General features: G+C 52.8%; 1 protein-coding gene and 1 long non-coding RNA gene across 5 annotated transcripts; one reads left to right on the forward strand and one right to left on the reverse strand.

The window, feature by feature from the left end:
- Window positions 1-315: 315 nt before the first annotated feature.
- On the forward strand, window positions 316-8,536 carry Slc27a5 (solute carrier family 27 member 5). Of its 4 annotated transcripts, XM_046430867.2 has the most exons (11): window positions 342-360; window positions 604-1,044; window positions 1,392-1,601; window positions 1,967-2,125; window positions 4,693-4,817; window positions 6,437-6,631; window positions 6,717-6,807; window positions 7,405-7,603; window positions 7,745-7,842; window positions 8,007-8,137; window positions 8,237-8,536. In XM_046430867.2, exons 1-11 carry the CDS (start codon window positions 357-359, stop codon window positions 8,411-8,413), a joined length of 1,830 nt encoding a protein of 609 aa, XP_046286823.1. In that variant the 5' UTR covers window positions 342-356; the 3' UTR covers window positions 8,414-8,536. The 4 variants fall into 4 exon arrangements, with proteins under 4 accessions (XP_046286822.1, XP_046286821.1, XP_046286824.1 ...); XM_046430866.2 differs by having other exon boundaries at window positions 316-1,044; window positions 7,949-8,137; XM_046430865.1 differs by having other exon boundaries at window positions 316-1,044.
- On the reverse strand, window positions 3,928-7,405 carry LOC124084037 (uncharacterized). The gene is made up of 3 exons (XR_006849014.2): window positions 7,098-7,405; window positions 4,403-5,062; window positions 3,928-4,087 (listed from the first exon to the last, which is right to left on the reverse strand). It is a non-coding gene; the product is annotated as an uncharacterized LOC124084037 (long non-coding RNA).
- Window positions 8,537-11,686: the final 3,150 nt, after the last annotated feature.

Raw genomic sequence — 11,686 nt, forward strand, 5'->3', positions numbered from 1 at the left:
AGTACTCCATATACTTGTCCCCACACTGGAAAGAGAACTAGATAAGCAGGACAAGCAGAAAGGAGACTGGCATTTGTGCTCAAGAAGAGAGACCTGGGGGCCCTGAGGCCTGCAGCAGAGAGGGGGACAGGCCTGGTAAACAGGCCAGAAGGGCTGGGACTATACACAAGACCAGGAAGAGAAAACAAATAGGAGGAAAAGAGCCGAGGGCGGAGCAGCCACTGTCAGTGCCTGGGCCATCATCTGGGGGAGGGGTGGACAGGCTGCTCTGAGGGCAGGAGGCCAAGGCCAGGAAACCCGGGGACAGAGGTGAGAGTGCCTTCCACAGCCACTTCTCCAAGGACAGAGCTGGTGCCATGGGTATCAGGCAGTGGCTGGCCTTTCTGCTGTTCTTGCTGCTTCTGCTGTGGGGTCTGGAGCAGCCCATATGGCTACCGGCTGTGGCACTGACCCTGCGGTGGCTCCTGGGAGACCCTGCCTGCTTCCTGCTGCTTGGCCTGGTGGTATTGGCACAGCCCTGGGTCAGCTCCTGGAGGTCCCACTGGCTGAGCCTGGTGGCTGTGCTTCTGACCCTGATTCTATCGCCTGCCCGGCCACCCCCAGGGCTACGCTGGCTGCCTGCAGATATGGCCTACTTGGCCAAGATCCTCTACCTAGGATGGAACATCAGGACACAGTTGAGCCGACAGCCTCCCGACACCTTTGTGGATGCCTTCGAGCGACAAGCGAGAGCACAACCTGGTCGGGTGTCCTTGGTGTGGACAGGGCACGGGGCCTGCTCGGTCACCATTGGTGAGCTAGATGCCCGGGCCTGCCAGGCAGCATGGGCCCTTAAGAATGAGCTGGGCAAACCCACAGGCCTGGGTGTCAGGAAGCCAGCTGCCCTCCTGGTACTGACTTCCCAGGCCATTCCTGCTCTGACCGTGTGGCTGGGGCTGGCCAAACTGGGCTGCCCAGTGGCTTGGATCAACCCACATGTCCGGGGGACACCCCTGGTGCACTCTGTGCTGAGCTCTGGGGCACAGCTGCTGGTAGTGGACACAGGTGAGGGCCCCAGGGCCAGTGGAGGAGGGAAGGGGATAGGGGCAAGGGTTGGACTGAAGGTCAGAAGTTCTGGTGGGGGGTGGGAAGAGAGCCCTTTGCTCCCGTCTGCTCATGTCACAGATCATTAGGGTCAAAAGTTGGCATAATTGGAAACGAATCCTGGGGCCAATGGTTGTGATTTTTCCAAAATTACTGTTTCAATCCTTCTTTGCAAAAAAGAAATAAAATTACTAATTATTGAATTCTTTGCCCAAGAATGCTAGTTGCTGTCTGCCTCTGGGTCTTGGGTACCCCGCTTGACCTCACAGGTAAGCTTTGCCTCAGTTTTCCTCTGGCCATTCCTGCAGATCTTAAAGAGAACCTGGAAGAAGTCCTTCCTGAGCTGCAGGCTGAGAACGTCCGCTGCTTCTACCTCAGTCATGTCTCCCCTACGCCAGGTGTGGGGGCTCTGGGGGCTGCCCTGGAGGCTGCTCCTTCTGACCCAGTGCCTGCTGACCTGCGTGCTGAGGTCACATGGCAAAGCCCTGCCCTGTTCATCTACACCTCAGGGACCACCGGTGAGGGTACCCCTCAGCCCCAGCCCCGCCTCTTACACAACCCTGACTTGTCCTGTGCCTGCCACTTGTCCTCTGACACCTGCCTTCTGATTCAGACATCTGGTCTTGACTCTGATTCCCAGTGTGATTTGGGTGGTCAATGCAGAAATCCTGCCTCTGTCCAATAAATGGAACTGAAACCCTACTGACCGTTAGTCTTTACCTATTACTCCCTATTGGAATTCAGCCTCAGAATACAGCCACAAATTCCCACTTGACCCCTCTGAGGCCTGAAGCCCAGTGCCTGACTGGAGAGCTGCCCCTCGGTTATGGGCTCTTCCGTGCTACCCTTTCACCACTCCCCTTCCCACTCCTTCCTTCCCCAGGGCTCCCAAAGCCAGCCATCCTCTCACATGAGCGTGTACTACAGATGACCAAGATGCTGCCCTTTTGTGGGGCCAGAGCTGATGATGTGGTCTACAGTGTCCTGCCTTTGTACCATGTGATGGGGCTTGTTGTTGGGATCCTCAGCTGCTTAGAGCTTGGTAAGCCCTTCTCTGAAAATCCCTCCAATCAGTGGAACCATTGGAGTGGGTGTCAGGGTAGGGTGGTCACGGCGACAACCCAGTACCCCAGGTTCTCGTGTGTGTGTGTTGCTTGGGGATTAAACTCACTGAGCTATACTCCAGTCCTTTTTATTTCTGCTTTTGAGACACATTCTCACTAATTTGCTGATGCAGGCCTCAAACTCACAATCCTCCTGGCTTAGTCTCCCCAGTCGCTGAGACTATAGGCATGTTCCCCTGTGTCTAGCTTATGTGTAAATATTTTTAAAAAATATTTATTTTTTAGTTTTAAGTGGACACAATATCTTTATTTTATTTTTATGTGGTGCTGAGAATCAAACCCAGTGCCTCACACATGCCAGGCAAGCACGCTACCACTTGACCCACATCCCCAGCCCATATAAACATTTTTATCACAGAAATACATGTTTGTTTGTTTGTCTGTACTAGGGATTGAACTCAGAGGCACTCAGCCACTGAGCCACATCCCCAGCCCGATTTTGGATTTTATTTTATTTAGAGACAGGGTCTCACTGAGTTGAGTTGCTTAGCACCTCACTGTGCTGAGGCTGGCTTTGAACCACAATCCTCCTGTCTCAGCCTCTTGAGCCACTGGGATTACAGGCATGCGCCACCCTGCCTGGCTTAAATGTATGTATTTTTAATTCTTTTTTAAAGTTGTAATTGGACACAATACCTTTGTTTTATTTATTTTTATGTGGTGCTGAGGATTGAACCTAGGGCCTTGCATGTGCTAGGCGAGCGCTCTACCACTGAGCCACAACTCTATGCCCTAAACATGTGTATTTTTGAGACAGAATCTTGCTTGCTAAGTCACTCAGACTTGTCTTGAACTCCTGGATTCAGGAGAGTATCTTGCTTCAGCCTCCTGAGCAGCTGGGACTACAGTGTGTGCCGTGATGCCCAGCTTCTTGTGGAAAGCTTCAAACACACAAAAGTACAGATGATTTGCTGGTGTCTTATATATCCTCGCCCACCTTCAACACTTGTCAACATGGTGCCAGTTTTATTTCTATATGTACTCTTCTTTTCAGATTATTTTAGGGGAAATTCTAGACTTTTTTGTTTGTTTTGTGGTACCAGGGCTCAGCAACTTAGTGAGGCCCTAAGTAACTTAGCCAGACCCCATCTCTAAATTTAAAAAAGAAAAAAAAGAACCGTAACCATTTGTACTATTTTGTGTCAAGTCCATATTCAAATTTCCCCAATTGCCTTTTTTTTTAGTTGCAGATGGACATAATACTTTATTTATTTTTATATGGTGCTGAGGATTGAACCCAGTGCCTCACACACACCAGACAAGCACTCTGTCACGGAGCCACAACCACAGCCCTCCCCAATTGCTTTTTTACAGTTAAAGTCTCCGTGTTCGTTTACTTGTTAGGTGTCCATTCCTCTTTCCTCCGAGATTTCCTGTAAGATTAAAAGGCCTTCTAAAGGGTTTTTAGGTTCAGTTTCTGCTTTGTTTTGCTGTTTGTTCACATGCTGGGGCTTGAATCTAGGGACTCGGACATACTGAACAAATTCTCTACCACCAAACTATACCCCCAGCACTGATTTCTATTATTTCTGACAAGAATCTTGGTGAGGGGTGGCTGGTGATTCCTCCTTTGTCACACCGGGGGCACTTATGTCTGTTACCTGCCTTAGAGAGGTTGAGATGGACTGGGAAATCTCTCCATCAAGGTTCCCTAGTTGCTTCTTTTGCAATTCAGATGTTTCCTTAGGGATTGGAAGCAAAACTGCCAATTTCAGTGACCTGGGTTGTGTTTTCACAGAGAGCATTGTTACTTTTCCCCAAAAAACACAGTCTCAGAGAAGACACGTTTGTTACCTCACCAGGCACACAAGCAGCTACCCCTTGGGTGCAGGATGATGAACCAGATGCCATATAGGGGTCAGGAGGGAAGAATCACTTTCCTGGAGTGAACACAGTGGCCCCAAAATATTATCACTGATCCATGTGCCATCTGTCAATACTATATGCCCTCCTACCAAACCTCCCATCCAATGACTCACCTTCCTCCTCGCCCATTCTCCCATCCATCTCTCTACCTACTTACCTGTCCATTCATCCACCCTCACACCTACCCATCCATCTTTCTATTCACCCATCTATCCAGGTACCCACCCACCCCTGCCACCACCCACCCATCCATCCATGCATTCCCCATCCAATCTATCTACCCACAAGTCACCTTTCCACCCACCCACCATACCCATCCTCCCACTTACCCATCTACTTTACTAGTCATTCACTTATCAAATCTGAGAATGATTCATCGCCAGCCCTATTTGGCAGTGTCTACTTTATACCAGGTACTGAGCTTTGCACACTTCTGGAAACGAGACTTGAATCCAGGCCTCCCTATACTCTTCTCAGGGGAGTAGTCCTGCTGGGCCAAGACACAGAAATGAGACGGACATCGTCCTGTGTTCTAACGTGCCACAATCACACATTCAAAGCAGTTTCTCACAGTTACTCGGAAGCATGATTTGAAACTCCCTCCTTCTCTTCCTCCCAGGAGCCACCTGTGTCCTGGCCCCCAAATTTTCTGCCTCCCGCTTCTGGAATGATTGCCGGCAGCATGGTGTGACAGTGATCCTGTATGTGGGCGAGATCCTGCGGTACCTGTGTGATGGTCCCCAGGTGAGGCTCTAGGATGAGGTTTCATGTTGAATACTCCAGGCATGGAATCCCAGATAATATCCCAAGTAGAATTCTTAGACAAGATTCAGGTACTGGTAGGGGTTGGTTGTTTCCTCCCACAGCTAAACACTCAAGGTCACTCCAGGTGAAGGGATCATTTCACTGGGCTGCATGAAATGATCGCACAGAGACAGAGGAACACCTTTATCTTTGGGTCTTGTGATGGCTCCTCTGACCTGAGAGGTCTGTGGAAAGAGAGAGAGGCACATGCTGAACCCTTTATTGGGGAGAAGCCATTCAAATGAGGCCAGGGGTCAGGTTCCAGGGGGTTGAGTCTAGCTTTGTGTTGTCTACTGTCAGCAGGCCGACTGACATCTAGGAAGGCCATGCCCATCTCATGAGCTGTGTGGGGATCACAGGCAGAGCCAGCGAAAAGACCAGAGCCAAGCTCGCCCAAACAGAGGGGCAAAGTGGGTTCAGTCCACTTTGTGTGCTCGGTGCTCATAGTTCACACACACAGCCCATGACTGGCTCGCCACATCTCCACATTCTCATGGCTCAAGGCTCAGGGGCTCTTGGTTCCTATGTGGCAGCTCCCGACAGTTGGCACCTTTGGTCCTATGGGGTGTAGCTCAAAGGTAGAGCATGCATTTAGCATGTGTGAAGCCCTGGGTTCCATCTCCAGCACCCTGGGAAAATTCAAGTGTTGAACTCACCCAGGTTCCTCAGGTAATTCATTGTGTATAATGAATTATCCACAAGGTTGGGGAACTTTTGATGATTAGCTTGGGCAGGTGACTTTACCAGTGTCATCATTTGAAAAATATAGATAAGAATAGCCCCTACCTGAGGGGGTATTGTCAAAATTAAATAAATTAAATATATGTAAAGTGCCCAGACAGGGTGTAGCTCAAGGGTAAACTCACATCCTCCTACAGAGCAATAAGGTGTGGTTCCCAGGTAACTATCTCTAGGCAAGGTCCCCAGGTATCCCTCCCAGTTAAGGTTCAAGGTAACTCCGAGAAAGGCTTCAGGTAACTGCTCAAGATGAGGCTTTAAGTCACTCCCCTGGTTACCTTCAAATAAAGGTTCCTGAGTAAGCCTTCTAGGTAAGGCTCCCTTCTAGATTACCTTAGGTGACCCCTGCCAGGTCAGTTCCAGGTAACTACCCCCAGGTGAGACCCCACATATTCCTCCTCAGTAAGACCCCCAGATGGATGTGGTCTGCAGTCAACCTAGGTAGGCCTCCAGATAACCTAGGAGCGACCTCCAGGTAACTTTCCTGAGGCAAAGCTCTCAGGTAACTTCTACAGGTAACTCGGCAATAAATATCCTGAAGAACCTCAAGTAGGGGCTGGGGTCAAAGCGCAGTGGTAGAGCACTTGCCTAGTACCTGTGAGGCACTGGTTTGATTCTCAGAACTACATATAAATGAATAAAATAAAGGTCCATTGACAACTAAAATAATAATAATAATAAAAAACAATCCCAAGTAGATCTAGTTACAGGTCATCCCCCAGGATAACTCCTAAGATAAGGACCCAAGATAGCCCCCTCCCCTGGGAAAAGGTTCCTGGACATGCTGTCTCCTCCTCACTCTTCTTGTGATGTCTTTGCAGCGACCAGAGGACCAGACACATACAGTCCGTCTTGCAATGGGCAATGGACTGCGGGCAGATGTGTGGGAAACCTTCCAGCAGCGTTTCGGTCCCATTCGGATTTGGGAATGCTATGGCTCCACGGAGGGCAACATGGGCTTTGTGAACTATCCGGGGCACTGTGGGGCTGTGGGCAAGACAAACTGCCTCCTGCGAGTGAGTGGGTAGGGCACCCAGGTTACAGTGGCCTTGAGGCTGACCCCAGAGGACCTCTGCCAATGCCCGCTACCCTCCACCCCAGGTACTGTCTCCCTTTGAGCTTGTGCAGTTTGACACAGAGGCAGCGGAACCTGTGAGGGACAAGCAGGGCTTCTGCATCCCTGTGGAGCCAGGTATGGAGGTAGTTTTCTCTGGTGTTGGGGGAGTGGACACCCTGGTGGACACTTGTAGTCTCCTCCTCCACCTCTGCAACAAGCGGCCCAAAGCCTTGAGATCGGTGCCAGCTGGGGGTGTCTGCAGCCCTCATCTGATCTCCCAGGCCCTGGGTTGTCTGACTACACCTGGGGCCAGCCCCCTGCCTCAGTCTCTCGCTCTCACTATGGGGTCTCTAGGTGTCTGAGTTGTTTTCTTGAGCTTTCTGCGGGGGTCACAGCCTCTTGGGCATCAGTCCCCTGTCCTGTACCTTCTCGTCTTCTCTCCTGGGGCCTGGCCAGGACCTGGCCATGTCGGTCTTCCCACCGCCATTTTTTTCTTGCCCATCCCCTGTCGTCCCTTTCCTGTTTCTCACGGGTTCCCCGAGGCCCCTGTGTTTCGCGTCTGTCTGCCGGTGCCCGTCTCCCCGGGGTCTTTACTCCTGCTCTCCTCCCCGTGTTTCTGCCTCTCCGCTGCTGGTGCCAGGTGAAGAGTCCACCACCCTGGGGAAACTGAGGCGGGGCTGCTGGCGGCCGAGGTCCTGCGTCCCTCTTTATCCTCTCCTCCTCCTCCTGCAGGGGAGGCCGGTCTCTTGCTGACGCGGGTCCTAGGCCGCCACCCTTTTCTGGGCTACCGCGGGCCCCGAGAGCAGTCGAAGCGGAAACTGGTGTCGGACGTGCGGCGCCGGGGCGACGTTTACTTCAACACCGGGGACGTCCTGGCCCTGGACGCCGCAGGCTTCCTCTACTTCCGTGACCGCCTGGGAGACACCTTCCGGTCGGGGCCGGGCTGGGGGCGGGGCCGGGCTGGGGGCGGGGCCTCGGGGCCCCAGGGACCCGGAGGAGACGGCGCTCGGGGGGAGGCGGGGCTTCCCCCCTGCGGGGGCGTGGTCCCAAGGCCCGGCTCCCGCCCCTGCAGATGGAAGGGTGAGAACGTTTCCACCAGGGAAGTGGAGGGCGTGCTGTCGCAGGTGGACTTCCTGCAGGAAGCGAATGTCTACGGCGTGGGTGTGCCAGGTGCCAGGAGTTTGCTTGTTTTAAACCTCCAAAAGCTTTGTGGGCGGAGGGTGGTTATTTCGATTCTGCCAGGGGAACTGCTGTGACACAGTGGTTTAATGTCCAGTGTCACAGCCACTGGCCAGGTTGGAGGGCCAGCCGAGAGTGACAAGTGTGCTTCCCAGGGTGCGAGGGGAAGGTGGGCATGGCTGCCGTGCAGCTGGCTCCGGGCCAAACTTTCGATGGGCAGAAGCTGTATCAGCATGTCCGTGCTTGGCTCCCTGCGTATGCCGTCCCGCATTTCGTCCGTGTCCAGGTAAGCCAGGGCGGGCCGCCAGGAGAAGCGGGTGAGGGATCGCGGCCCAGGGTTTCACAGAGGAGTTTCACAGTCGTCGTCACCATCACCGCCCTGTAGGAGGTACTGGAGATCACAAGCACGTTCAAATTGGTGAAGCCCCGTTTGGTGCGTGAGGGCTTTGATGTGAGTGTCATCGTTGACCCCGTGTTCATACTGGACCACCGGGTCCAGGCCTTCCGGCCCCTGACAGCAGACATATACCAGGCTGTGTGTGAAGGAACCTGGAAGCTCTGACCACCTGGCCAGCACTCGGGCCCTACGGGGGGGGCAGAGACCAGTACCCACCCACTGTGGCTGTGGGCGAAAGATGCGACTCATGCAGTCCACGGGGAGAAATAAAGAATGTGCCCACGCTTCTGCCCTGGTAAATGATTTATTCACTCAAATCACTCGCTACAATTTCACTCTAGACGTTCTTAATCAAGAAAACAACAATCCTTAATTCTAGGCACTGCAATAGACATAATCAATTCACAGCAAACAATTCTAGATTAATTCTAAGCAGTGCAAACACACTTAATCATGATGTGCTAAGTTCAAGTGTCAGATCCAAAGTCTCAAGCCTTGGGCTGGGCTACACAGCTCAGCGGCAGAGCACTTGCCTAGCATGCATGAGGCATGGGGTTTGATCCTCAGCACCACATAAAAATAAACAAATAAAATAAAGGCATTGTGTTCATCTATAACTACAAAAAAAAATTAAAAAAAAAACAAACAACCCTCTCAAGCCTTAGGCTTTAAGTCCAGCAGATGCACACTCACTCAGACTGCGGTGATCCGGTCAGGAACCAAGGCAGGCTTCTCCTGGGGTGGAGCTGATGGCCAGTTAAGGAGAGGGTCCTAGGGACAAGTTGCGGCTATCACCAGGGTCAAGATGTGGTTGTAAAGTTTGAGAGTGGTGAGGAAACTGCAGAGGATCAGCAAATGGCAAAAAGTATTGGGGTGTCAGGTCCTCATCAGGCTCTCAGAGTGAGGACATCCTTGTTGGCTGGATGGCTGAATGTCTCTGTTCATTTGCTCTATTATTTATACCAAATTTTGGGGCTTTTGACCCCCCTTTCAATCCTTATCAACTGCCACTGGGATCTCTCAGTGACAACTGGTCTGGTGGTCCCCAACCTAATCTTTCCACCTTTCTCTCTTATCAAGCGCTTTTCCCTCTAATCAGTGAGGACAGCCTGCCAGAGGCTTCACTCTGAGTTTATTAGGGTGGGAAGAAGTGACTTGTTTGTGGCTGAGGGCCATACTGGAGGGCTCCTTTAGGTGTGCCTGGTGAGACTGCATGATTCAAACTTGAGTTTTAAAATGGAGTTGCTGGGGCTGGGGTTGTGGCTCAGCGGTAGAGAGCTCGCCTAGCACATGCGAGGCCCTGAGTTCGATTCTCAGCACCACGTAAAAATAAATAAATAAAATAAAGGTAAAAAATAAATTGGGGTTGCTTAGGTTCAGGCCTAAGGCCATCCTCACATCCACACCCCTGTCATCTCCATCTTGGACCTGCATAACTGCGTTGTTATCCCAGCAGGGCTGGCAATGACTCTGGGTTTTGCCACAGCAAGAATAAATTCGACTGTGAACATAGAAGTCTGTGTCTAGCTGGCTAAGGAAACAGAGAAGCAGCCAGGCTGGTGGCGCACGCCTGTAATCCTAGCAGCACCAGGAGGACTGCAAGTTCAAAGCCAGCCTCAGCAATTTAGCAAGGCACTAAGTAACTCATCAAGACACTGTCTCTAAAGGGCTGGGGGTGTGGCTCAGTGGTTAAGTGCTGCTGGTACTATCCCTGGTACGAAAAAAAAGAGGAGGAGGAGAAGAAGAAGAAAATAGAGAAAAGCCATATCCCCCAGTGCTCCCCAGGACCTTACTCCAGAGTCCTCTACCAGAGACCTGATTTTGGGGAGGAGGGGAGGTCCCGTTTGGACAAAGCCAAAGATATGAGAGCTGCTGCTCCAAGAGAGTTTCGACTCCATCTGTGGGTCTTTTGGGCTTCCTGAGGCTACAGGGCCTGGGTTGGGCTGGTGTAGTAGAAGGGAAGGATGCCCTGTGACCTGCGGCCTGCAGGATGTGGGGAGAAATGTGAATAGGTGATCGGAAAAGAGTGGAGGGCACTGGCCTAGGACAAAAAGGGAGTGGACCGTTCCAGGCAGGGAGCAGCAACACGTGCAATACCCTGAGGAGTTTGGGGCCGGTGGGGTGGGGAGGGCATGGAGCAGACATAGGGTCGCCAGCCTGGGCTCCTGGGAGACGTCCCAGACCCCAATCTGAAGCCTTTAGAAAATGACTGGAAGTGTTTCCTGGGACATGGTGGGTACTGCAGGTGTGGGGGGGCCTCCTCGCGGTCCAGCGCTGGAGCGCTGCGCGCGGCCTTTGCTAGGTGCCAGAACGGGAGTGCCCTCCGGCGCCGCAAGAGGTCGGTAGGTGCCACCTCCAGGGCGAGCTGCCCTCAGGGTCCCGGAAGTCCCCTCAGGCTCTTGGCGACCAGGTGCCAGGTCCCCAGGCTGGTCCTCCCATCTGGAGCGCAGAGGTGCCATCTGGCGCGGTGGCAGCTGTGGGTGAGCCGGCCTCCGCAGAAGCAGCTGCGGCTCTGCCTTGAGGCTGGATCTTCCGTGGGGGATGCTGATCTCACCTCTGGGGCGCGGACGGCGAGAACCACATAGCAGTAGCACCTGCATTAGGCTGTCCCGGGGCAGCACTCTGGGTTGAAGTTCCTTTGAGCCCTTGAGGGAGCCTTGGCCTCCTGATCCAAGGGCCCACAGGAGACCTGACCGGCCTTTGAAGCCAGCAGCAGAGCCGTAGTAGCTCCACAAACTTCCGCCTGGTAGACTCTGAAGCTTTGCGGGTCAACTTGGGGAGAGGACCGACTGCACCTCTCCCAGGTTCTGGTCCTGTCAGTTGGGGTCTGGCTCTGAGAATCTGTCATCTGTGCCTGCTGGGCATTGTGACCGACTCCCGTTGTTGTCATCTGCCCTTTCTCTGACTTTCCCAGCTGATGAGGTTGCTTGTGCTCCCCACAGAACTGCGGATCCTTTACACAACTGGTCTGAGATCTGGGCCCACTGGGGTCCAGCTCTCCTCCCCGGCAGAGAGTAGGTCATTGCATTCATTCACATTCCTGTTTGTCCCAGGAGGTCAATAGCCTGGCAATGAAGGCATTTATAGCTGTGTGGATATGATAGTAGAGGCTCGAACTTTGCCACCGACTGGGGCCCAGGGTTGTCTCCTGTTGCAGACACCATTTCTCTTAGGAAGGACTCTGGTCAGAAAGGGAGCTAGAAGTTGTATGAACATAGCAGCAGGAGCTGGCCATTACTGTTGCAACCTCAGCTTGCTCCCCCCGGTACACAAAAGGTCTGATATCATTTGACAGTGGGCACCTAGCAACAGAGGCTGGCCCTCTGGATGGCTCTCCTGCCATGAACTTAGTAGGTCATTGTTACATTAAGGTCTTTGTACCCTCTGAAAGCAGATAGCAGCCCAGGGGGAGGTTGGAGTGCATGTATGAAACAGCAG

Source organism: Marmota monax, unplaced genomic scaffold (genome assembly GCF_021218885.2).
Source record: "Marmota monax isolate L192 unplaced genomic scaffold, Marmota_monax_Labrador192_F-V1.1 WCK01_AAM20220418_F8-fsc00215, whole genome shotgun sequence".
Classification (NCBI taxonomy): domain Eukaryota; kingdom Metazoa; phylum Chordata; class Mammalia; order Rodentia; family Sciuridae; genus Marmota; species Marmota monax.

Coding starts and splice junctions, on each gene's coding strand:
- Slc27a5 (XM_046430865.1), top strand. CDS start 357: ATGGGTATCAGGCAGTGGCTGGCCTTTCTGCTGTTCTTGCTGCTTCTG. Junction 4,818..6,436: donor ACCTGTGTGATGGTCCCCAG/GTGAGGCTCTAG, acceptor ATGTCTTTGCAG/CGACCAGAGGACCAGACACA. Junction 6,632..6,716: donor AGACAAACTGCCTCCTGCGA/GTGAGTGGGTAG, acceptor CCTCCACCCCAG/GTACTGTCTCCCTTTGAGCT.